Source organism: Empidonax traillii, unplaced genomic scaffold (assembly GCF_003031625.1).
Source record: "Empidonax traillii isolate 1590-97213 ecotype Southwest subspecies unplaced genomic scaffold, ASM303162v1 scaffold53:size2875158, whole genome shotgun sequence".
Lineage (NCBI taxonomy): Eukaryota > Metazoa > Chordata > Aves > Passeriformes > Tyrannidae > Empidonax > Empidonax traillii.
In genome coordinates, this window is record NW_020955246.1 from 2,451,071 (window position 1) to 2,476,459 (window position 25,389).

The 25,389-nt window shown below is 35.4% G+C and overlaps 2 protein-coding genes across 2 annotated transcripts in view; one reads left to right on the forward strand and one right to left on the reverse strand.

Annotated features, from left to right (window-relative positions):
- Positions 1-18,789, forward strand: part of RYR3 (ryanodine receptor 3) — a 224,193-nt gene extending 205,404 nt beyond the window's left edge. The window contains exons 91-105 of the mRNA XM_027879319.1: positions 359-417; positions 2,191-2,359; positions 2,978-3,064; positions 3,761-3,958; positions 4,545-4,675; positions 7,682-7,724; positions 8,301-8,428; positions 9,333-9,393; positions 10,664-10,810; positions 12,664-12,798; positions 14,779-14,935; positions 15,990-16,054; positions 16,161-16,261; positions 17,815-17,866; positions 18,655-18,789. Of these exons, the coding sequence (XP_027735120.1) occupies positions 359-417; positions 2,191-2,359; positions 2,978-3,064; positions 3,761-3,958; positions 4,545-4,675; positions 7,682-7,724; positions 8,301-8,428; positions 9,333-9,393; positions 10,664-10,810; positions 12,664-12,798; positions 14,779-14,935; positions 15,990-16,054; positions 16,161-16,261; positions 17,815-17,866; positions 18,655-18,750 (1,629 nt within the window). The 3' untranslated portion in view covers positions 18,751-18,789. The remainder of the gene's footprint in view (positions 1-358; positions 418-2,190; positions 2,360-2,977; positions 3,065-3,760; positions 3,959-4,544; positions 4,676-7,681; positions 7,725-8,300; positions 8,429-9,332; positions 9,394-10,663; positions 10,811-12,663; positions 12,799-14,778; positions 14,936-15,989; positions 16,055-16,160; positions 16,262-17,814; positions 17,867-18,654) is intronic.
- Positions 18,790-19,664: 875 nt separating this feature from the next.
- Positions 19,665-25,389, reverse strand: part of AVEN (apoptosis and caspase activation inhibitor) — a 99,297-nt gene continuing 93,572 nt past the window's right edge. Inside the window, exons 4-6 of the mRNA XM_027879313.1 lie at positions 22,129-22,224; positions 20,716-21,076; positions 19,665-20,118 (exon numbers count right to left, since the gene is read on the reverse strand). Coding sequence (XP_027735114.1) covers positions 20,000-20,118; positions 20,716-21,076; positions 22,129-22,224 — 576 coding nt within the window. The 3' untranslated portion in view covers positions 19,665-19,999. The remainder of the gene's footprint in view (positions 20,119-20,715; positions 21,077-22,128; positions 22,225-25,389) is intronic.

Here is a 25,389-nt window from a genome sequence, read left to right on the forward strand (position 1 = left end):
ACACTGACGCTCATTTTCCACATAATCAGTAACTCCACTGAATCTCTGTGGAAGAGTCTGCTATTAGGATATATCTCTATGTAGCTGCCTGATCTGCCTGATCACATATATAAGTTGTTCAGTTAACTGGACTAGTTAAGAGTATTGATAATACTATACTGGAAAAGGCTATCAGAAGAATTTCTGCCATTTTCACTGTTAAAATACTGCCTATTTTTTAAGAATCTAACTCATTAAAAGTGCAAAGTGGTATAAAAATATTATTAATTATTTTATTTGTTTCCTAGAAGACAGTAATAAAAGTTACCAGAATTTTATTTGAATGGATTCATTTTGACAGTTAAAATACTTTTTGCAGATATCTGAAATTGCAAAAGAAGCTGGAACACAAAGAAAAGCAGAAGCTGAGAAGGCCGAGTAAGTCAGTTTTACAAAATTCCTGCTTAATTCCTTGGTACTTTCTATTGCAAGATAATTTGGCCAGAAATAATGCAAGCAATGCTCAGTATTCAAAACACTTTATGTACACTTTGTCTCATCAGTATTTTGAAAATACACTAAGAGGTATACACTATTTTTGAAAATATACTAAAGGGTAGCAGATCATCTCAGGGGGCAACAAAATGGTTGTCTGATTTTGAGGCCCTTGACAATTCTGCATATATAAATCTGTGGCCACTGTCTTTTTAAAAATTCCCAGAGTTGTTCTGATATAATTTGTCTCTCATTTTAGGCTTTTTCACCTCTGATTTTGCATAAGCATGATCTCTTTCTATCTGTATTATTTTCCCTATTCCCTCTTGTCTTCTCTTGTCTGCTTTGCTTAATTCTTCTCTCAAGTACTTTCACATATTTAAATTGCCTTCAGCTTAAAAATTTGAGTTTAAATGGCTTATGTTTCTGAGGCTGCAATAGGGACTACATCTGGTAGAAGATAAACACATTCATAGACACCCATTATGAGTCCTACTGTGGTAGTAGTGGGATAAAGTGAACCACAAACAGTATTTCTTTTATTTTCATTCCTAAAAATTTCGATCATATTGATGCCTCAACATTATTTTACACATATGCAAATTCAGCTTTTTGTTTTTTGTTAGTAACTGAATTCTTCTATTACTACATACAGTCTTGATGTTTAATTTTCATAAAGGCAGTTCAGTGGTGCAGGAGGAAGAATTGTCATCTTCTGTGTACTTTGTAAGGTACAACTCTCTGAAGCAAACTTCCTTGTTATTGCTCATTCACCTCTGTAACAGTAATTGCCTTGAATGAATTCATTTTATGACACTGTGATTCAATTACAATCCTGTGCACCAGATCCAAATAGCTTTATTTCCCCTCTTCAGCCCCAGGTTCAAGAAAGTATATGTGCACTCTTAAAATTTTTATGCTGGTTGTATACATGTACATTGTATAAATGTATACAAGTATACAGGTATATCGTTGGTTTGGGCAAACATTATGTACGTCACACCTGGCACAGTTACTTCTGCCTGGATTTTGGCATTTTACCTTTTTTACTTCCCATCATCAACTCTATTCTTGCATGTTATTTGAAACTAAGGTCACTTTTTTACTTTTTTATCATCTACCTCAAGTCTTTTACTTAGAATAATTATCCAGAGAAGGGCAATGAAGCTTGTGAAGGATCTAGAGGGTAAGTCCTATGAGGAGTGGCTGATAGAGTTCAAGTTGTTTAACCTGGAGAAAAGGAAGCTCAGGAGTGACCTTATCACTCTAACACTACCTGAAAGGAGGCTGTAACAGGTGGGTGGGGCTCAGTCTCTTCTTCCAGGCAACTAGTGACAGGGCAAGAGGAAATGGCCTCAGGATGTGCCAGGGGAGGTTCAGGTTGAACGTCAAAAGGAATTTCTTCACAGAAAGAGTGATTAAATATCAGAATGGGCTGCCCAGGGAGGTAGTGCAGTCACCATCCCTGGAGATGTTTAAAAGACTGGATGAGGCACTTAGTGCCATGGTCTAATTGACATGGTGGTGTTGGGTCATAGATTGGACTTGATGGTCTCAGAAGTCTTTTCTAATCTAATTGATTCTGTGATTTTTTTCTCCCAGTATCAAAACTACCTTTCAAAGCCAAACTTTCTAAATTCAAATTCCTTCTAAATGAATGCATTTACAATACAGAAGTTTGGCTGGGTATTTTTGTTTAGATAACCTTTCTTCTAGCACGGAAGATGGTGAGAAACAAGATAAAGCAAAGGAAGTACAATCTGAGCAGGTCGAAGAGGGAAAAATCAAGAAAAAGAAGCGAAGGCATGGACAAAAAATTGAGAAACCAGAGGCTGTTATGGCTAACTTCTTCAAAGCTTTGGAAATTTATCAAACAAAAATGCTTGTAAGTTTGTCTTAAATTTTTTAGTCATTGAATTTTTATTTATGCATATGGAACCCTTGTTTGATATTGAAGGAAGGAATGTCATCCTAAAAGGAACACTGGCATGAGTTTTCAGATGATTAGAAGTATTCGGTCTCTTGTGATTGTTATAATACTTCATGAAGTTATATAAAGTGTTTCTGTGTGTAATTTCTCCCATCTTGGTCTAACAGGACAGATTAGCCTCTTGAGCTCCTTGTTAGGAGCTCTCTATTTTCCATAATCTAATTTCTAGAATCTGTAATTCTATTATCTATAAGATTTTTCTTTGTTCTTAAAACCATCAAATGTTGAATTCTGTGATACCTTCTCAAGTAGTTTATTCCAGTTCTCTAGCATTTCTTTACAGACTTCTTTTTGGAAAGTTTCCATTAATATTCTATTTCAGTCTTCTCTGACTTAGAATTTTAAGGCCATTACTTTTAAGTCCATTTGCCATGAAATGGGAGAACAGGCTGCCAAGAAATGCCCTTGCTCATTATCACAGGTGCATAAAGGCAACACAATTATGTATTTAATTTCCTAGAAACCTTGCTACCTATTTTTCTTATTTTGATGTGTATTTTTTTTTACTTTCAGCACTACTTGGCAAGAAATTTTTATAACTTAAGATTTCTTGCTCTATTTGTTGCATTTGCCATCAATTTTATTCTTCTATTTTACAAGGTAAGGTTATGCATTGTTTTTTAAATATTTTTGTTAGTTCCAAAGGAATATTTGATGATGGTTTCAAGGCTTGTTTAAGAAAGCCCTTAATCATGAACTAAAGCATTTAGATACGAAGTAGTTAAAAAAAATATTTTAAAGTTGGTAACTATTCTGGGCACTTAGGGCTTTTATTTTAAAGGTCGGGTTTTTAAAGTCACTGGAAGAATTTAGGGCAGTATTTCAGTTTTATGGCTGATTAAATACTGTTTTTAATTTATAAACTCTAAACTGAGTTATGAAATAAAAATTTGTGGACAATGTACAAGTTCATAACATGAAAACTTTGTTTCTTTCTAGACTTTAGTAATCCAGGAAAAATGTAGATTACAAAACAAACCTTAAATTCAGTCATACTACATAACCCTGTCATTCCTTGGATCCACCAAGAAAAAGTTCTTTGCATAATGTTTTCATTGTTTTAGTTTTGCTACAGCGTTGTTAGAGGATAGATTTTTAAACTCTCTGTATTTGCTTTTTCTAGATTTTCTTTTTAATGGCATGACATGATCTGGAGACTGTTAAAGTGAAGGACATTTAAAGCTAATGTTCTATCATCTTCCTCTGCGCAGGCTTTGCAGATATCAATTGTCATTAGAGTAAGGAAAAAGCTTTTAAGTTTATTGTGTGTTTTCAACATGCTTGAATTTTTCTCAGGTGACAGAAGAACCACTTGATGAAGTAGAGGAAGACTCTAATCTCTGGAATTCTTTTGCTGAAGAGGAAGAGGAGGAGGGCATGGTCTTTTTTGTTTTAGAAGAAAGTACAGGCTACATGGCACCTGCTCTCAGAGCACTAGCAGTTATTCATACTATCATCTCCTTTGTCTGTGTGATTGGATACTATTGCTTAAAGGTAAGTTCCTTATCTTGCTACTAATCTATTATTTGTTAAACAACATTGGCTATGTCCCAAAGTGATTGTTGGTGCTAATACTGAAATACCTATTTGTACCTAGTTGTTTAAAAATTCTCACTATTCAATATGTAGATTTTGTGTGTGTGTGTGTGTGTGTGTGTGTGTGTGTGTACTCTGTCTCCCAGAAATGGAGTTATCTTTCTTAGCAGTGTGTGTGTATTTTGGATTTGTGGTTGAAACAGTGCTGGTAACACAGTCACCCTTTGGTTACCGCTGAACAGTGTTGCACAGTGTGAAGGCTCCCTTTGCTTTACCCACTCTGTGTATCCACAAGCAAGTATGTTGGGAGGGGTCACAACCAGAACAGCTGATCTGAACAAACCAGAGTGATATTCCATGCTCACCAGTAAAAAGTCTGGGTGTGGGAGGGTTGGGCTTGGCCATTGCTCAGAGGCTGGTTAGACACTGATCTGCTTGCAGGAGGTTCTAGTGTGACATTTGGTGTTATACAGTATTATAAAGAGTACTATAGGTACCAAAAATACATAAATCATGACAGAGATGTCCACTGTCATTTTCATAGGTCCCTTTGGTTGTATTCAAGAGGGAAAAGGAGGTAGCTAGAAAGCTGGAATTTGATGGACTGTACATAACTGAACAGCCAACTGAAGACGATATTAAAGGACAGTGGGATCGCCTCGTTATAAATACTCCGTATGTAAAATAAAATTATTATATGTGAACTGTTTATAAATATTGTAACTCATTAAGCCATGGATCTAGAACCTTTCCTACCTACTTGCCACTTAGTTCATCTAAAAGAAAGGCAATTAGCAGCTTATATTAGATGCTACAGTAGTAGATTCTAATGTGAAATCCCATATTATCTATTTATTTATTACTGCCATAACACATATATTCCACCTCCTTTTCATTTTCTAGGATTTGCAAGGATTATGCATCTTACCTCACAAGGTCTCTCCAAGACATTTCACATATTAGTCACTATTGAGAAAGTTTTAAAAAGATAACTTCCATCCTTTCTAGCTACTCCATTTCACTTGTATAGCAATATTCTCCTGCCTTTCTTTCCCACTCCTTGCTAAAAAAAATTGTGTATGACAGGAGAAGTAACTCTAGTGAAAAATATCAGTCCCAGAATTTGAGTAGGTCTGACAGGAATTTCTGTCAGATTGTAGGCATTAGCAAACACTGTAGTAGTCATACACAAAGAATCATCTGCTGTTCTTTGAGTGAATGATACAAGGGTAGGGGAAAAAAAAAAAGAAAAACATCAGTAAGCTGCAGAGGTTTATAGGAGTGACACAGACAAATATAACTAATAAACTCTCTTCCCTTAAAAGAATGCTTTGTCTACAGGCTATTTTTCAGAATTTGCTTTTTCAGAACAAATTGAATGACGTTATGGTACTAGTATACCTAGACTTAAATTCCTGTCTTTTCCTAATAGTATCATAATTTAAGGACAGTAAAAGAAAGCGGGAAAAGAACAAAGTTATTTGCATGTTACAGGGTAGTTGTGGCTAGTACGTCAAAGCATAAAAACAAGCCAGCAACAATAATCAACTCAGTGCATCACAGTGAGAATATGCTGCCAAATATTATCAGTCATACTCAATTTTTATGCACTATGAACAGTGACCTTAGAACCGTCATTAAAATTAAAGCAGTGAAGAGCAGTGACAAGTGGTGTTCCTCCGGGTCTGTACTGGGTTAGGCACTGTTTAACATCTTTGTCAGTGACATGGACAGTGGGACCGAGCACACCCTCAGCCAGTTTGCTGGTGACATCGAGCTGTGTGGTGCGGTTGACATGTTGGAGGGAAGGGATGGGCCATCCAGAGGGATCTTGATAGGCTTGAGAGGTGGGTCTGTGAACCTCGTGAAATTCAACAAGGCCAAGTGTAAGGTCCTGCCCCTGGGTCAGGGCAATCCCAAACGTTGATACAGGCTGGGCAGAGAACAGATCCAGACTAGACTTGGGACAAAGACTTTGGGGTGTTGGTGGATGAGGTGACCCAGCAATGTGCACTTGCAGCCCAGTAAGGCAGTCATATCTTGGGCTGCATCAAAGAAATGTAACCAGCAGGCTGAGGGAGGGGATTCTCCCTCTTTACTTTGCTCTTGTACTTTACCTGGAGTACTTCATCCAGCTCTGGGACCTCCAACAGTTAGACACAGACCTGTTGCAGAGAGTCCAGTGCAGGGCCATGAAGACCAGAGGGCTGGAGCACCACTCCCATGAGGAAAAGCTGAGAAAATTGGGGCTATTCAACCTGGAGAACAGAAGGCTCTGGGGAGACATTAAAGCAGCTTTCCAGTACCTCAAGTGGGCCTTCAAGAGAGCTGGAGAGAGACTTTTCATAAGGGCATGTATGGATAGGACAAGGGGAATGGCTTTAAGCTGAAGAATGCTAGGTTTATATTAGATATTAGGAAGAAATTCTTTACTATAATGGTGGGGGCTCCCCATCTCTGGAAGTGTTCAAGGCCAGACTCGATGGGGCTTGAAACAACCTAGTCTAGTGGAATGTTCCCTGCCCATGGCAGCAGTGTTGGAATGAGATCTTTAAGGTCCCTTCCAACTGTGATTCTACGATTTGAATATCTAAAATACCAGAAATTCTTTGTTTTACTACACCTAAAATTGAATAATTTTCCTTAATTTCAGTCAGCAATATCGACTAGCACATATTATTAAAGTTACAACAGAGGTTAGTTGGGAAACTGAAGAGCTTGCTTAGCTTCCAACCAGCTTCTTTCACTATTGATTGCAAGCTATCTAGATATCCAGAAAGTTTATCTTCAGCAAAAAGAATAATGAATTAATGAAATATATTGTCCACTTATCCCTAATGACACAGTGTTCAGTCTGTTCTCAGCATGTTGCACTGTCTGCTGAAGCTGATTAAGGCTAATTTAAGCAGGGTAATCCTTCCCTCTCATATGAACTGAGTCTAGAGTTTTAATGAAGCTTTAATAAGACAGTTCAAGAACATTTTTTATGATCAAGTTGAAGACCAAAGAAACATCACTGATAAGAAAGAACACTATTTTTTTTCTTGTGGGACAAATTTGATGTTTTTCCTTGTGTCTGTTGTAAGATCTCTCCTGCATAAAACCAGCTGCTTTTTGAATCATCATGATGGTTTACTACTCTCAAAAAAAGCATAGAATTTTCAATATAGATACCCTGACAGCTCTTAAATATTAAAGATTTACTGCTCCATTTCTTTCTTCTATGTATACACAACAGCTTTTCTTTTAATTACTAGTGTGGGCAGTGTTGCTCAGAAGCAGATGATGCAAAATGCTCTTTAGGGGAACAGTCTTGTGGCTTTAGAATTATACATGGTTTTTACTGTGTCTTGTCTGGGATGTCAGATCCAATGACAACAACATGACACGTGTGAGAACAAGACTATTTATTTGAAATGTAATCCATTGAACTTAAAAAATTATTTGTGCTTCAAGACTCTCTTATTTTCATCTGGAAATCAGTGCTTGGCTTGATTTTTATGGCTAGGAATGATTAAGTGTTTATTTAGGAGTTGAATGATATTGAAGTGCAGTGAGTGAATGAAATTACAGCAAAATTTGCAGTGATCAGGAACATGGTATTTTCTCTTTTTTCGTTGTTTTTTTAATTTTCCCTGAACAAGTTAAATAACTTGAAATATCTTTGCCTTATCTATATAGGTCCTTCCCTAACAATTACTGGGACAAATTTGTAAAACGGAAGGTAGGCTTTTTATATTTCTATTATGTTAAGTCATAGCAATAATCTACTATTTGGTTAATATGGATATCTGTGTGATATTCTCCTGCACACATAAATATACAAATAACTGAGAACTGAAATTTGTTTTATGGAAGTCATTGTTGTGTTAAATGTCTTTTTGAACAGGCAGCTGCAGTGTAGGTGGGAAGAGGGAGGAAGACAGAAGGCTGTGGTTTCCTTCCTAGACTCAGACATTTGAAATAACTTTATACTGTCAATCAGCCAGCAGGTCTAATTTACAGTCATTGTCATCTTTAGCATACAAAGCCCCCTCATCCCCCTAAAAAAAGAAAAACATGCCAGCTTAAATGACAGTAAATTATACATAAGCTTTCAGATAATAGCCTTTAATGCTTCTATTTTTCTTTTTTATGTTCCCCTCCACCCCACCTGGCTTCCTGGGAGTTCTGACTGTTCTAGTAATGTTAATTGTGAAAGACCTTTTCTTTTTTAATTCCTGACAACTACTGGCCTAAAGTAGGGTGAATGTCACTGAGGACTTTCTCTAAGCCAAAGCTTTTCTTCTTCCATTTTTAGGTTATTAACAAGTACGGGGACTTATATGGAGCAGAGCGCATCGCAGAACTTTTGGGTTTGGACAAAAGTGCCCTTGATTTTAGTCCAGTGGAAGAGAGTGAACCAGAAGAGGCATCTCTTGTATCATGGTATGGCTTCTGAACTTCACAGACAAATGATGTGTTGGTATAACTTCACCATCAAAGATAAAAATGGATTTTATATTGAAACTGTAGTGATGTTTTCCTCAGCACGGAAAATGCAAATGGAGAAGTTTTCCTAGTGTGGAAGTAAAATTAAAAAGCTTTTTGTTCATTCTAAAACATATTTGTGTTATAAAAGTGAGAAAAAAATCTGAGTTTATGTTGATTGATATAGCCGGGCACTCTTTCATTTTAAACAATAATTAATGCAGCATTTAACAGTTTTTACAACAGAGTTTATAAACCAAAAGATAGAAAAAGTAATGATAAAAATATGTAGATCCCAGGTGTCTAGAAAAAAATTCATAGATGTTTTCCTGACTTGAAGACAAGTGTTTGAAAGTGTCCCAGTCTCTATTGATTTAGGCTTCTAAAAGAGTTTGGTTTCCTTGATATTTAAGACACACAAGAAAGGTTTCCCTTTGCATGCCATCTAATGGCTAATAAAATATTTAAAATCTTACAGAAGGCATTATCTTTTCTCTTGGTTATTCTGGCAATATTTTACAATAGACAGACCACTTATCTCTCAAATTCAAGCAGTTTGGGTTCCAGATGTCACTATTTTTGACATGCATTTCAATTTTTTAAGTCTGGAATATGGCAGTGTCACTCCTACTAAAATTGTTTCACCAGTTTCAGTGGTTTAGAAACTCTTTATAGGTGCTCAGAAGTAACGAATACTCTGAAAAATGAAGCGCCTGCCTCACTCTAAAAAAATGAACAGTTAATGTATATCACCACCTTCAGCAAACAAATGTGAAGTGCCAAACCTAGTTTGCTGTTTATAAACACAAATTCAATACTTAATTTTGACATTTTTGCATTTCAAAAATTTTGTATTTCCTAGGTTAAGCTCCATTGATACGAAGTACCACATTTGGAAGCTTGGAGTTGTTTTCACTGATAATGTGAGTATGTTAGCCTAGAATAATATGTTTTGATTTACTCTAAACATGATTGTATGTCTTTCACCATCTGTTTTTATTTTCAACAACCGTACACAAATACTATTCCATTAGAGAACTATTTTAAAATATTTTTTTCTGTTATGTCAGAATTTTCTTTTGGATTCGAAAGGGCAGTATGCACTTCCACACCAATGATACAATTTCAGCATTTTGGATGTTAATGGTGCATTCATTTAATTTTGTAGAAATCAACATAGCAACTAAAGGTCTCTCTACTAAAATCAAGCATAGTCTACAAAAAGTTATCCTTTTTTATACTTGAATCATCTGTTTGGCATGGCTGACATTCTTTTCTTTCAAACTTTCTCCTTTGAAAGGACCATGTTTATATCAAAATTCCCTTTTTTTTTTTTTTGGGGAATCCTCTTTTTGCATCCTCTTGAGCATTCCAAAACATAAAAGGCAGCCAAAGTAAATCAAGTGAAGATGTATAAACTCCTTTTCCACTAAAATACACTGAACCATTGTTTTTCAGTATAAGCTTTGACATCAAAGTGGCTTCAGGTTCACTGCTTGTTAAAAGAATAAGCTGTGTTATGTACCTTAGGTTTTCTGGGTAGTATAGTACATTATTTATTAAATTAATGGTTTCAAATGTAGCTTAATAATTACTAAGAGATTGATGTTAATTGCCCATACCAGTGACCGTGGGCAAATCTCTTTCATTCAGCGTCAAGGAGTGATCGTGGGGAGTATTCTCACTAGAATGAAGAATCTACACACACACAGACTTTGGAGTGCTAGAAATCCCTGCTGTTCAAAAGTGAGACTGAGCTTTCATAATATAAAGTGATTGACTGGAAGTCATATTTTTCTAGGCTAGCCACGCTAGCTGAGCAGAGCACCATTTATCTTTAAATATGTTATTAGTACTGCCACTCATTGGTTCCTCTATCTGGAAACATCTGCCTTCCACATCCCTGCAAGTGCCAGTTGCTGTCAGGATATACGTGCTTTTCACATCCTCATGATATTTAGTTTTGGAGTTGAACGAGGCTGCTCTCAGCATTCTTCAACACCAAAAGCACCGTGATGTCCTCCTCTATAATTGGTAATTATCACAAGTAGGGTGAAGTTTGAGCTTTTTCACCCTTACATAGGCAGTGTCCTGCTACAGCAATGAAAGTGACTTCAAAAAAACCTATATTTTGGATCCAATAATGCACATTAGCACCTGCTAACACTCTGCCACTTTTCACTTTCTCTGCAGTCATTTTTATACTTAGCTTGGTACACAACTATGTCAATCCTTGGGCACTACAACAACTTCTTCTTTGCTGCTCATCTGCTGGATATTGCTATGGGTTTTAAGACACTGCGAACTATTTTGTCTTCAGTCACCCACAACGGCAAACAGGTTAGTGCTACATGCAAAGGTTTGAAAATAAATGAGTTTTGTAAAAATACTGGAAAAAATTTGTTGTATATAGGAAATATCAAAATGCAATCTATTTTCACAGTTACAGATTTTGATTATGATTGGATTAAAGAACAGATCACATCATGTCTTCTGCAGCACACTTAATACATGTTAAATCCTATGAAATTATAATAATCTATACCCACCAAGCGCAGACAGATAAAGAAGTTTCGTACACAATAGAAAATACATAATTTTAGAAAAATACAAGAATATGAACTACCTAACCAGCTCTTTTTATATGCTCAATGATGAACTGATTGGTGATAAATAATAAGAATTCTCAATTTCTCCTTAGCTACAGCAGTAATAATGACCTGGGTGCAGAGATTTCAATACTTACCTAGTAAGAATGTCCTTAAAGGTGTGGGCAGTCTGCACTGTAGAATACATTTATGTGTCACTTTGTCATGCAAAAATCAGATTAATAAAATGTACTTCCAAAACTAACTATTGAAATTTATGCAGGTAATCACTCTCTGATCTCCGAGGACTCTATGTTCCTAGCTAGCATAACAACAAAAACCAAACCTTACAGTTACTTTTTAATTTACATTTAGGAAATCTAACAGAACTTCCCCAAAATTTTATTCCAAACATACACATTCCATTCCTTCTCAAATGCAGTAACATATATTCTAAGCCCACTCAGACTCTGCTAGACTTGTCAAAACATTTTAAATGACATGATGTTTTGGAAGAGGCGTAAGAATATCCCCACACAATGTGATGATGTGTATGATCACACAAACAAATTGAATCTCTGGTTTTATTCCTTTCATTTTACTTCAGGATGACCAAAATCATATTACTTTTAATATAATGATTGATATATTTTCTGTATGAATTTTTTTTTAATGTAATAGAAAAACTGAGCACAGTTGACAAAACTGTTTCAACTCAAGACCACAGCTTTTACTTACATTCTTAATAAGCAAAGATTAGTTTTTCTAATCCTGTTGCTTTTCTTCCTAGTAGATAGGAAAACTGAAAGACAGCTGCAAATTCCTGAATTGAAATGTTCACTTTGAGAGCGTACTTACAGACCTGCTGAAAGCGATAAATGATAAGCTTGTTGTTCAATACTCTTATGTTTCTTTTAAAAGAGTAATTCCAGTTATTGCATTTTTTTAAATACATAGCTTTCAGTAACTCCTCTCCAGAGCCGTATCTTCTAACACCAACTCCAATAAACAATGTAATCTATTCTCATTAATGCTAAACTTTTTCACATAAGGATTCTATTTGCTTAAAAGCAGGACTTGGAAATTAATTACTCTTTGGTTATCTAAAAAATTTTCCATCCACTTTATCAATGGCATTGCTAACCAGCTTTGGAACAGATATCAGACTACAATAAGTCATTGTAAGTCCCAATAAGTCCTAGTTGAAATTATTTATCAAATTATAGAAAGGGGTTTATTTTAAACATTTTTACTGTATATCCAGTGTTCCAAGTTACTAAATTTAACTTTTAAACTAAATAGTGTAAACATTGCTTCAGTGATACATAGTTTGCATGCATATAGCTCAGAAAGATGGAAACAATTCCAATTTCTCGATACTATTTTCCCCTTTGATTTTCATAAGAGCAGGATAAAGTAACAGCTCCATGGTGATCCAAGCAGTAGGGAGACTTCAAAGCTACCGTAACCGCTATCTTTAGTTTCCTTATGGGGAAAGGTACAATATGATCCATTTTCAATATTTAAGGCAATACATCAAGCTAGCCTTCCTCTTCTGACAAACTGAAATTGAAACCTACTTTCCCGTCATGTCTCCATACACAGCTTGTTCTTACTGTGGGACTCCTCGCTGTAGTAGTGTACCTTTACACTGTTGTGGCATTCAACTTCTTCCGCAAATTCTACAACAAAAGTGAAGATGAAGATGAACCAGACATGAAATGTGATGACATGATGACGGTAACTAAAACATAACTTGCATGCTTCAAATGTCGTCCTGAATTTTCAAATGTATACTTAAGATAAAATGATAAGCAAGGATGGATGTTTTTGTTGTTAAATCCATGGGTCTCTTTTTCTTGATATATGTAATTTTGAAAATATGAATGGTTTTAAAATTCCCTCTGCATTCTCCAGTGGTCTAAATGAAACAACAAACAGATGACATATAGGAAGATATTCTGGATTTTTCTCCTAAATACTATGTTACGTGATTTGCTGCAATGCTTTTACAGGTGAGGATGGCAAACTCTTGAAGTATGCAGAAGAAATTTCTTGACAAAGTAGTCAGACCTGCAAAAAGATGCTGTGTTTTCACAACACAAATAAACCCTATTTGTTCCCAATGTTTGCAAGTGGGAAAGCTCTTCCTGTCCTTATTTAGATTATATGCATTATATGATGTTATTAGCACTAGTTATAAAAGCCTGCTCCAGAATTACAATTAGTAATTTAGTTATTAATTAAGAAGTCAAGGATGAGAAAGTGGAAATTACAAATTACTATGGGTGATAATCTTATGCTACCAATTTACCATCTGATTTCTACCCATTGTCCCTGAATGTTATTTATGTCTTAATAAAATATATTCTACAGATGGTATGAAGAGGATTTGATTTTCTCACTGTATACAGAAAACACAAATTTAGGTATTACAAATGTAATATTCTGAATTTGTGGCCAGCTGATTTCTTCTATGGAATAGTAACTCTCGGCCCTGTGTTATACACCAAAGATAGAATAAAATACCTCAGAACAGAGGTGTATCATAGACTTCACAGAATGATCTTCCTTATTCTTGAACTTTCTTTTAAACACTCAGCATGAGTCAGACATGCAAATTACAGAAATTATGAAAACTGCCCAAACTGGTCCCTTTGTGAGCTGGATACAATGGTCTGGTCATAAAATAGGTGTAGGAGTAATTGGAATAATGAAACCATATTACATTTTAAACCACTCTACTAAGTGCAGTAAATCAATTCCAAGTTACATTTGTAAGTATGATTAGTCTGGTACCAGCATCTTATGTTGGCAGTAAAATTGCATTATAAAAATGGATGTATAGTTCTGTTTAGTGTTTGCTCATGTCAGGTTTTATACTGGTTATTAACACCCACTGCCATCTAATGTGACTTCAGAAAACTGGCTGGGCTTAGAGATTTGTTTTCAGTCCACACTGTGTGGCTGAACGTGATTACAAGATTCTGTAGCCAATTCACACAAGAACAACAGTAGTATATCACTCCTGCAGAAGATTTCATTCTAATATACTTTCATAGCTTAAATATACACACTTTTAAAGATTTTTCCATTAAGATTTATATGTTCAAAAATATGATACACAGCAACACTTTGTAAAGTTATTTCTTCTGCATTGAACTGAACACAGATCACAACTAATTTACAATATACTAAACCAGACATCTGGTATTGCAAAATTAAATTATCCAGAAACCACCTAAACATTTTGTGAATATGTCACTATTTCTTTTATGGCAATATTTTCCCACATTTCTAAACTTCATTGCAAGACTTTAGATGTCCTCTGCAGGACATCTGTAGAACCTTAGGAGTCAACTTAAGGAGTAGAATATACTTGAATCCAGTAAATAATACAAGAAAAATGCCCCCAGATGCTCTCAGTCTGAACCTTAAGACCTAAGGAATGAGGAGGGGGTAACAGCTGATGCTGACTCCCGCTCTTAGTTACTGTACCTGAAGGTGGAATCACATTAGTTAAGACAGGAACAGATTTCTGGTGCACTGTGTGCGATACATGAGGAATGATACTATGTGTTCTTTGTTACTATAACTTGTGAAGAGAATTAGCAGAGTAGAATAATTTTTTAAAAAAGGAAAAAAAATCAAGAGGTTTTGAAGTTACTGAAGAGTAATTCATGGTAAAAATATCTGAAAATTTTCCTCTCCCTTTTTTAGTGTTACCTGTTCCATATGTATGTGGGTGTAAGAGCTGGTGGTGGCATCGGAGATGAAATTGAGGATCCTGCTGGAGACCCTTACGAAATGTATCGAATTGTCTTTGACATCACATTTTTCTTCTTTGTCATTGTAATCCTACTGGCCATTATTCAAGGTAACATCCCTTACCTTAGTAGAGACTGTTCAAAATTAATTTACTGAAGCTTAGCAATGTAAACCATATTATGTTTGAGGTAAATTTAGCAGTATAGCTATAAAGACTTATTTCTGAGCTGATAAAATCATTAATTCTGAAAGTAATAGTTTTATACTTAATTCATAAATAATGCCTTGTCCCAAGTACTACAGAAAGTCAAACCACAAGATGTGTAACCTCAGGTAAGGGTCACTGATGATGCAGCTTGTACAGGATCACTGTTCTTCGTATAACTACCATTTAAACTTGGAGAGCCTTGCTGAAGACTTTTACCTTGGAACTGCCACAGCTGGCTGGGGAATGGAGACTTTCCCCTTGAAAAGGGTAAATGACATGAAGAAAGTCACCATGGCCACAGAGCCATTTCCTCCTTTCTTTAGAGGATGATTTGTAGTGTAATTGGTTTGCAACTGTAGTTCACAGTGAATGAGATCTCTCTTCAGTGACAGTCAGCATTCAACATTCATTGCATGAACTGACCTCAGGCTGTTAGGAAAACACCCACCACTTTATGGCTATCTATCTGGTGGCAAAGAAAAACTGTAATGCATGTCACAGTCCCCAAAATTATCTGATTCTAATTCTAATATGTTGGAAGTGGAGGAGTGATGCTTCAAATGTGAAGCAGCCTCAGGAACTGGCCAAGGGGGGCTGTGGGAGCAGAGCTGTCTTTGTTGAACAAGAGTTGGGATACAAGAGTTTCATAAGTAAGAGAGTGAAAATTGAATTCATTCATGGGAAAAACAGATGAGCTTATGGACGGGTAAACTGACTGCAATAAAGGGTTGCACTTTCACTCTCAGGGTTGTACCTTCGTGTAATAGGAATTCCTACTGCTGGGACTGCAGCATAAAAAAAATGTTGGATGTTTGGAAATTGATAGATTGTAACTTGAACTGTTCAACCTCGACATAAGTACTAGAGTAAACTCTACACAGTGGAGGACATCTGACTGACGTTATTTGTAATATTGCTGAGTACTGAACTGTTGCTACTTTTCCATTCAAAATAGGTCTGATTATTGATGCTTTTGGTGAATTAAGAGACCAGCAAGAACAAGTGAGGGAAGACATGGAGGTAGGAAGCACATTACATTTTTCATTACTCTTGTTCATCTAGATTGTCACCAATTAAAATAGTGTTCGAGTTAAAATTCATCTGTAACCGCAACTTGTGTTTTCAGACCAAATGTTTTATTTGTGGAATTGGCAATGACTATTTTGACACAACCCCACATGGCTTCGAAACACATACTTTGCAAGAACATAACTTGGCGAACTATCTGTAAGTACATTTTACAGCTCGAATTGTAGTAAAAATTTCAGGTCTAGAGTAATGTAGGTGAACACATTGCTGAAAGTTCCCCGACAGAATTCTGTAGAACTGAGGAATATCTCCTGTCCTTTCTGGTCTCCCCTCCTTTACTCCACACTTCTGGTTATCTTTAAAGTGTTTACCTTACACATGAGTTATTTTGGCAGAATGAGACTGGAAGGCAGACCAACTCCTTATTTTGCTGGAAGGAAACCCAGATACATGGAATGATAGAGGACAACAGTTTAATGAGTTGCTTTAGTTTGGAAGTTTTGATTGTGCCTCAATTTGACAAAAAGAAAACCCAAACCAAAACAAAGCAAAAAAAGGCATTTTTTGAAGGTTATTGAAAGACAACTGCCCGTAAATAACAACTCTGATTGTATAGTTCTTTAGCGACAGTGAAGCTTTTCAAACTTTGAAGCAATCAGGAGTTGTAAATGTTTAGACTATCGCCCAGACTACCAAGACAGTGATCTTCCACTTTCATTAGCAAATACAGAGCAGACCAAAGAGGATATTAAAAAAGTTAATTTGGTGGCAGCAGTCATTAATACAACAAAGATAATTATATGAGCACTGTGCCAGCAAAACCAAAGTAGCTGAGCTAGTGGACTCATACAGCAGACTGACTTTGGAACACTGCATCTGAACTTTTTGAATTCAAAAAAAAAAAAAAAAAAAGCATGCCTCTTGGAGTAGAGGCTGCCTTAACTGACACTAGCAAAATCAATTGCCTTATATGATGCAAATTTCCATTAACATCCATGGTTTTACCAGCCTACAACCACCAAACTTTTCTTACTATATTGAATTACTTAACTGATACATGGGAACCTCTAATCCACAGTAAATTAAAAGTGACCATTTCCTTAATATTAGAATACATAGCAAACAATCTTTTACCCAGGTTGCCCTTTAATTAGACAACTGTTAAAGTCAGTGTACTTTCTTCACAGCAAAAGCACATACTAAATCTAATTCCAAATGCACTGCATCCAAACTGTCCAACCAAGAGCTGTGTTACCTGTAAACAGACCTTAGTTAGTGCTCTACAGTCCTTCTTAATGAGTTTGAGCTTTCAACATCTGAGAGAGCATAGGTGTTGGAGAAGGATAGGCTCAGCTTACCAGCTGTATGGCATGAATGTTTGGAATTCCTGGTGCAGCTCAGTATTTCCCACACTTCTCACATAATAGCCATCCTAACTTGTTCCAAGGTGAGATGTTGGAGCATATATGCATAGGATTTGGCATATGCCTGCTTCAGGTATTGTTGCTCACACTGAAATGAATAGAATGCTAAGCCATATTTTTCTACTTCTCCATATTTTTTATCTGTTAACGCTTCCACAGGAGACATGCTTCAGGACATAATTTTCTCCCTTAATATAGGCACTTTACATGTCTAGCAGTGTCAGCTTATAGTGTGAGGCAATCTTTCTCACACACTCCAGGCTAGGAAAGGTCAGGCAGAGATGTTATGTTTCCTGCATTAATACCTGCTTCATGTGCTTGTTTCAGGTTCTTCTTAATGTATCTAATTAACAAGGATGAAACTGAGCATACTGGCCAGGTGAGTAGAAAATAAAACAATGATTTTTCTTATCTTTGAACATTTTTATTTTTATCTTCTTGAGCCTTGTAGCTGTGTACCACCAGGTGGAACTGATGTACCACCAAGAAGTGGGGATGATGCCACCCTCCAAGGGTCTACTGTCAGTGAAAGAAAAGAAGGGTTAAAACAAAACCAGAGGGGTTGGGGCACTGCAGTGTGCTATTTTACCAAGCAGTGAATGCTGTCAAAAGTCAGGTACTAGTAATCTTACTGCCATCTTTGAAATGAAAACCTCAAATGTACCAGTTACAGTTTATTCACAAAAGATTTAAGCAGTTAGGGTATTATTTGTATAGTAAAAATCCATATATGTGTAGATAGATAGATAGATAGATAGATAGATGGCTGTCTGTATGTTTAGCATTGTTAAGCCTAAATGTAAATAAATAAGAAAATAAATAGGATTTAAGTATATCTTATCTCTCATAAGAAGTGTTAGGCCTAAAGTACCTTTGTTTTCCAATCAATGCAAAACACATTTTATATACACAGATTGCGAACAGGTTTGTTCTGATTAATTTACACTTACATATTTTGCTAATAGGCTTTAAATTTTGGTAGTACTGAATCAGAAAAAGTGCAGATAAAACTTTTACAATCATTCTTGAGCTATGATCTTCAGAGTTCCAGTGTCTTTACAGTTCTATTCCATGAAAATAGGCACAGTATGTGGTTATTGTTAAAAGTTTATCTATGACACTAACTGCATGCTGACTGTTAAAATAAATACTCTTTCTCATTTTCAGGAGTCATTTGTGTGGAAGATGTACCAAGAAAGATGTTGGGATTTTTTCCCAGCAGGGGACTGCTTCCGAAAACAGTATGAGGATCAACTTGGCTAATATCACCAAAAAAAATTATTTATTCATGAACTATTAAGAAAAAAAAAAAAAAAAAGAAATCTTTTCATGATGCAATTTCACAGCTTGTATTTGCTTTAAATGTCTTTAAACTTCAAGACTCATATAAAATTTGACACTATTTCACAGGCTTTTTGTACCTACCACATATGAAACAGGTCTTTTGTTGGAATTTTAATTAGAAAAGAGAAAACTATGCCAGATTAACTTAAGCCTTCCACTTCAAACACAGCCTAAAATTATAACAACTTTTTAACCACATCATTAACGTGGTGTTTGGGAGTACAGTTGAAAGGGCTAAAAGGCATCTTAATTGCACATTTGACATTGAAGAACTTGAACATCAGAGGCCATGCCTCAGAAAAAAATAGTTCAGCTAACTGCTGTCCAGTTTTTCCCCACAGTATTTGCTAGTGAATGTATTAAGATACAGTTTGAAAAGCTTTAAGCAGTTAAAAAGAAATCATTTTCAAACACTTTGTCAACCTTGAAACATTAAAGTGCCTTAAAACCTCTGTAGACATAGCTATGCAAACTTTTTATTTATGTTAGTGTTCTAGATGAACAGACCCATTAACTGTATTGCTTTTCTGTCTTTCTGTATCAAATTGCACTTGAAGTTTGTTTATACTACCTTCAATAACAGCTTATTAGATGCTGCTGTTAAAAGACATACACTGTATCAAAATGAACACAGTTTAAATCTTAGGCCAAAATAAAACAATGCTCTACGGTCACCTGCAAGTAGAAGTTGTTAGGATTATGCATTTTTTTTTCTCCTAATAAAAGTGCCCACTGCAATAAAGTATTATAAACCAAATATTACTGTTGCTGTCATCTTTCCCATTTTTCTGCAATATGGAGTTGTGTGAGAATGGTGACTAAAAACACATGTATTCACTGTTCATTCACAGTTTTATTTTAAGGACTACACAGAGCAAGTACAAGCTCCAATAACTGTTCTCTTAGTCTGCTATAGCCTGCTTCTTTAATAAAGACAATTCCAATTTCATCACAAATTTTAGACCTTTGTTTCTAATAGTATTATTAGTCTTTGACAATTTTCAACCCCATCTAAACTAATTTTTGCTGCACAAAATTTTAGGAGCCAGCATACTGGCAAACTGAACAAGGTGAAACAGAGAAAAGAAATAACAAAGGGATAAAAAAAAAATCAATTTTTTATGTAATGTTTGCTATATTCAATTATTCAGATGAGGAAATTTGAGCTTCAGGAGATCATGCTGTCCAGCCAATCTTCAAGCTCTTCCTCAGTAACATCTTTAGATGTATTTTGCTGTTGCTGTGATGATGTACTCTTCTCTTCAGGCATATCTACTTTCAAAGTGTCTAGAAAAGTGAAAAGAACAGGTTTGATAACCTGGAAACAATTCCATATCAGTGCTTTGTCCTGTGTCATTTTGCTTTTTAATACACAACTGATTGTATGTAAACACAATCTCTCTTTCTTGAAGAACAGCAAGTCATGTTCCAAAAATAGTTTCCATGCTAAACTAACTTTTATAAAGTTAATGCCAGAAAAGTTTGAAAATAGCATTTATGACAAGCCATCGGAAATAGCTGTCAATATCTGTCAATTAGCATGGTGAACTAAGGACTGATAATGTTATACCTACTTTATCTTCCTCACAATAAAATTCTCTAGCAGTACATTATATTTTTTTTTAATTTAAAATTTTGCTGAATCATAATCCCAATGCTGTTTTGCAGAATTTCTCTTAATGCTTAAAGTGTACTGAAAATGGTGAAACTTTAGTTTATGAGGATTTAAAACTTAAAAATGAACAAAAGATAAATGAAATGCAGTATGAAAGAGCAATGATGACAGCAGTACTGTTGACTGGCTAATCAAGAATCCAAAAACATCACCAAAACAGAGAGCAACAGAAATTAAATAAGGGCATGCTGAGGAGAAGAGAAAATTACCATTTTCCTTACAATCCATTTTCAAATCTTTCTCAGTTGATACGCTGCAGGGTAATGCACCTGACACCGGTCTGTTTCCTGTATTCATGGGAGCCTCTAGATTCAGGAGAAGATCCAGTTCTTCATCCAAATGGTCATTCGCTTGCTTTGATAGTGGATGGATTTTCTGAAGTGGTTCTCTTGCATTTTCCCTAGAACCACTTTTACTTCCAGGCTCTGATGAAGCAACAGAATTGCCAACAGGAGGGGAGACCAACACGGTGTCACTTTGAGCTGGAGCTTGTCGGAACAGCTGATCTCTCCTCTTGACAGCTTCAGAAATTTTAGATTTCATCTGTGGGAGCTCTACAGGTGTTGATGCCTAAGAGTATATGAAAGGACTTTATAATGATTATTGTCTATTACCATTATTATCTATTATCATCTACGTCTAATTTGGTTTGTAATTCATACTTCCTCTATTTGATCACTTTAGAAGGTACAGCGAAATTAAGCAGAATTCAGTTCAGAAGTGAAAGTACAGTTACCTGGATGATACTTTTACAGAAGCAAATGCAAAATACAAACTCCTTTTATCCCTTATTACAGAATATGAGATGGCATGCTAAATCAGCATGTTCCATTGTTTCAAAAATGCTCACAGAATGATCAAATGGTTTGGTTTGCAAAGGACTTTAAAGGTCCTCCCATTCCAACACCCCTGACATGGGCAGGGACACCTTCTACTAGACCAGATTGCTCAGAGCCATATCCAACCTGACCTTGAACACTTTCAGGGATAGGGCATCCACAGCTTCCTTGAGCAATCTGTGTCAGTGCCTCACAGAATTTTGTTTTTATATTTGTCTCATTGGCTCTTTTGCTCTTACATTAGTACTTTCTTTTTCACAGTCTGAAGAAACATTTTTTAATAATATTGTTGCTTTCCTCTGCCACTGGAGCATAAATAATTTTTCCTTCACCTGTATGATAGAGCATTCTACCTGTTCTAACACTGATGTAAGAACAATTCGCAGAAAAAAACGGTGTATGATATTAGTTATGTAGAAGACTAAATCACAAAGTAATTAACAGGAAAGAACATGAAAACACTTTCAAAGTTTTGGTGCAACTAAAGTCAGCTGCTAACAAAAGAAGTAAATACAAAAATAGTGCAATCATTCCATGTCAAACACACTGATACCTGGCTTCAAATCTAATATGCTGCACATCAAGTATTTTGTTTAAAGCCAAGTAAGCACAAACAATATGCTGATAGAGGGGTATCCTGCATTACATGGCACTTGACATGCCAGTCTAACAGAATGTATTTACTTACATAATACATTGTACTTATTTTAAGAGAAAAATCTATGCAAGAATGATTAGTCTTCAAGCATATCTGCATTTTCTAGTGTAAATACACAGCATTACCTGTACAAGGTCAGCAGCTACATTCAACTTCAGATGTAGAGGTAATTCCTGAAGGGCCTGGACCAAAGACTGGCAGTCAACAGAAAGTGCAGAGAACTGAAATATAATTTAACACACAGCACACTTGTGAATAATAAAATCAAATACAAAAAAGAACACAAACAAAAAATCTAATAATTTTAATCTATTACATCCTCCTGTTCCACTTATTTGAGGAATCTGGAAACCAATCTAATGAAATACACAAATTAATAGTTTGAATTTTTACACTTGTATGGAGCAGTTTGGCTAAATTATCAAATAAACACACTGCAAATAATCACTTACAGCTAAAAAACAAGGTATATATGGAACACTCTTTAGACAATGCCTTGAATATCCAAAATAGAATAGTTCAGTCATAAGACGATGTCATAAGAAGCTTTTCCAACTGAAACATGTTTTAAACTCTGAAGCCTTCATGCAGTGTGAAATGCCATTCTTCAGTGAGTTGCTACTATTTTCTAAGCAATCAACCCATAGCTCCTGTGTAGCTATATTGGTTTTAATGGCTAAACAGGGGCCTTTTTATACTTCCACATCTTTTAAAATGTTTTGATACTTACAAAAGCAACAAAGTATATAGTTACAAACACTTCTAAAATTATATTCAAGATGTTACTGCTGCTAAATCACAACTTATTACTGTGACAGTTACTGAAGCTTCATTTTCTCTTGTCCCCTTTTTAAAAACAGATTTACAAAATGAACCAGCAATATTTGACATTTTTACAGAACAACCCGGACTTCAGTAGTCTTAAACAGATTTCAAGCTCAGAGTACAGAACATTCTGAGGACGTTCATTACTGATGAAAAGATCATTTGATATCCATACTGTATTTTAAAATCTGACAACAAAATGCTTAGGTTCAGTCTATACTCTCATTTTTATGGAAGCAAAGAAGCAGCTTCCAAATCTCACTTAAAGGGATAAAAACTTATTCTTCTCAATCCAATGTAGACTGGCACAGACATTTAGAATCCAAATACTCATAAATTAGGAGAGAGCGTTTTGTGCCATATCATAAGAGATTTGTCAAAGAAATTGACACTGCTTCCAAAAGCCAGTCAACAGGATAGCTTTTGACATCTGCATACCTAGCAATAATGAATCAAAGACATAGTGTGTTCTGACAGTATTCTTGCAAAAGTAAAATAAATTTTAAAAAGAAGCAATGCAGTTGATTTAACCGTTTCTTGTATCCAAATTCTGGTTCTGGTATCCAGTAATGACAGTGAAATGACTAAACAAATATCTGATGGTTAGAATTTTTGTCCTTTACCAACAAATCTATTTTTCAATGCATTGGTGATCACCATCAAAGATGATTCACTGGTGCAAGTAACCTCACAAAGTCTTCAGCAAGCAAGTCTTGTTGCCCAGCAATGAATCAGATCTTCAGAAAAACCAGTTATTTTGACAGATATTGAAGATCAAATATGGCTTCTGCACAGTTACAAAAGACAAGGGAATTGTATGAATCTGGTAACATAAAACATTGTAAAAAGTGAAGTATCATTAAATAACATTTAAGTGCATTTGGTAAGAGCTATGTAACTTGCAAAAATACTAACAAGAATGAACATTACAAAGGAATATTAAAAACTGGAGATAGGGAAGAGGAGGAAAGGTTGAAAATGAAGGAAAAGAGGAATTTGGAAAAACAACATAATGGAAGAAGGAATTTAATATTCAAGTACATATTTCACTAAAAGTGGTGTTGTAATAAAAAACAAAGAAATCAAATCAGTATTTAACAGATTATGATACTTCATGGCATATGTGGTTATTTGTTAAAAAAAATAAGTAGAGGCATACTTTGTTGCTGGAATTGCTATTTTTTACTGAAAAATCCAAATTACTATTACCTGTTTGATCTTTCAATTATAGATCATGTTCTGAAACACTCTTTATTGTATTTTATCAATATACAACAGAGAGAATCCAAATCTACTTTTTGTAGCAATGAATGATAGTATTCTTAATAAAACGAATTTTTTTTTGTTGATGTCACAGTCACATTTCCATTCCTCATTTGAAACTGATGCTTTGTCATTGCTTTCTACAAACAGTAGGGTATGAGAAATATCTAGTCATTCTGCAACTATTTTTATATCTTTTTTATTTATTTTGTTCCCTCGTAATAAATTCAGTTTACAATTCTCTAATCCTGGACATAACATGTAGACAGGCAAAGAACTAGAAAGAGGTGAGCTAAGAAGCAAAGACCAAGAATTTGGCAAATAGTGTGAATGATGTAGGGTGAAAATTAGACTTGGATTTGGCTTTCAGGGGAAACAAAGATGGGTCAGAAACAAAAAGGAGATACCAGGTTAAAGATCAAAGACAATGTGAAAAATTAGATAATATTATCAAACCATCTGGGACAGGATTCTGGACTAAAATAAGAAAATAAAGGGAGAATAATTGAGATTAGTGCAGTAAACTATTTCGAAGTGACATAAGGACAGTGAAACAGTTTAAATAACGAATTTGGATGAGGCAGAATGAATTGCTACAGTTTGGTAGGGATAGAGGCAGAAGAACATGCCCACCACAGCACACTCTGCAATAAGAACATGGGACCAGCTCCAGAGCTGTGCAGTTTCATCACTGGCAGTCAGAAGAATATTTGTGAAAACCACTGTCAACATGCAATTTCACTCTTCTCACAATGGCTTTAGCCATTAATTCAGGAATTAATGTGTTCAAATCACCTAAACGCTATAACGACAAGCCTATGAGGAAGCTAAAAAGAAATTAATATTCTGGTTACCGACAACATCCTGCACACTAGAAGCAGAAGAACTGATAAGAAAAAATACACAGTCATTGGAAGACTGTGTCCCACTGAAGAAACAGGTGGTGGTTTAAAGAACTGCCGCATTTGGGTTTATTTCGTCATTTTAATTTGGCTTTGCAACCCTAAAGTACCTTTAAGTATCACTTCCCAGGGAATAATTATTGTAATATTTTAGAATATTGTAATATTTTAGAAAACAAATAGCAAATCTTGAAAATTTGAACACATATGCACATTTCAAGAAACACTCAAGCAAAGCTTCACATCAATTTTAAGAAAAGTCTGGAAGACAAAAGCATTTATCTTGCAATAATTCAGCTGACTTACATGAGGAAGACAGCTGCACAGATTGAGACACTTTCAAGTAACCTGATATAGAAAACAGGAGACTTCTATTGCTGTGCTCCTTTTTATTCA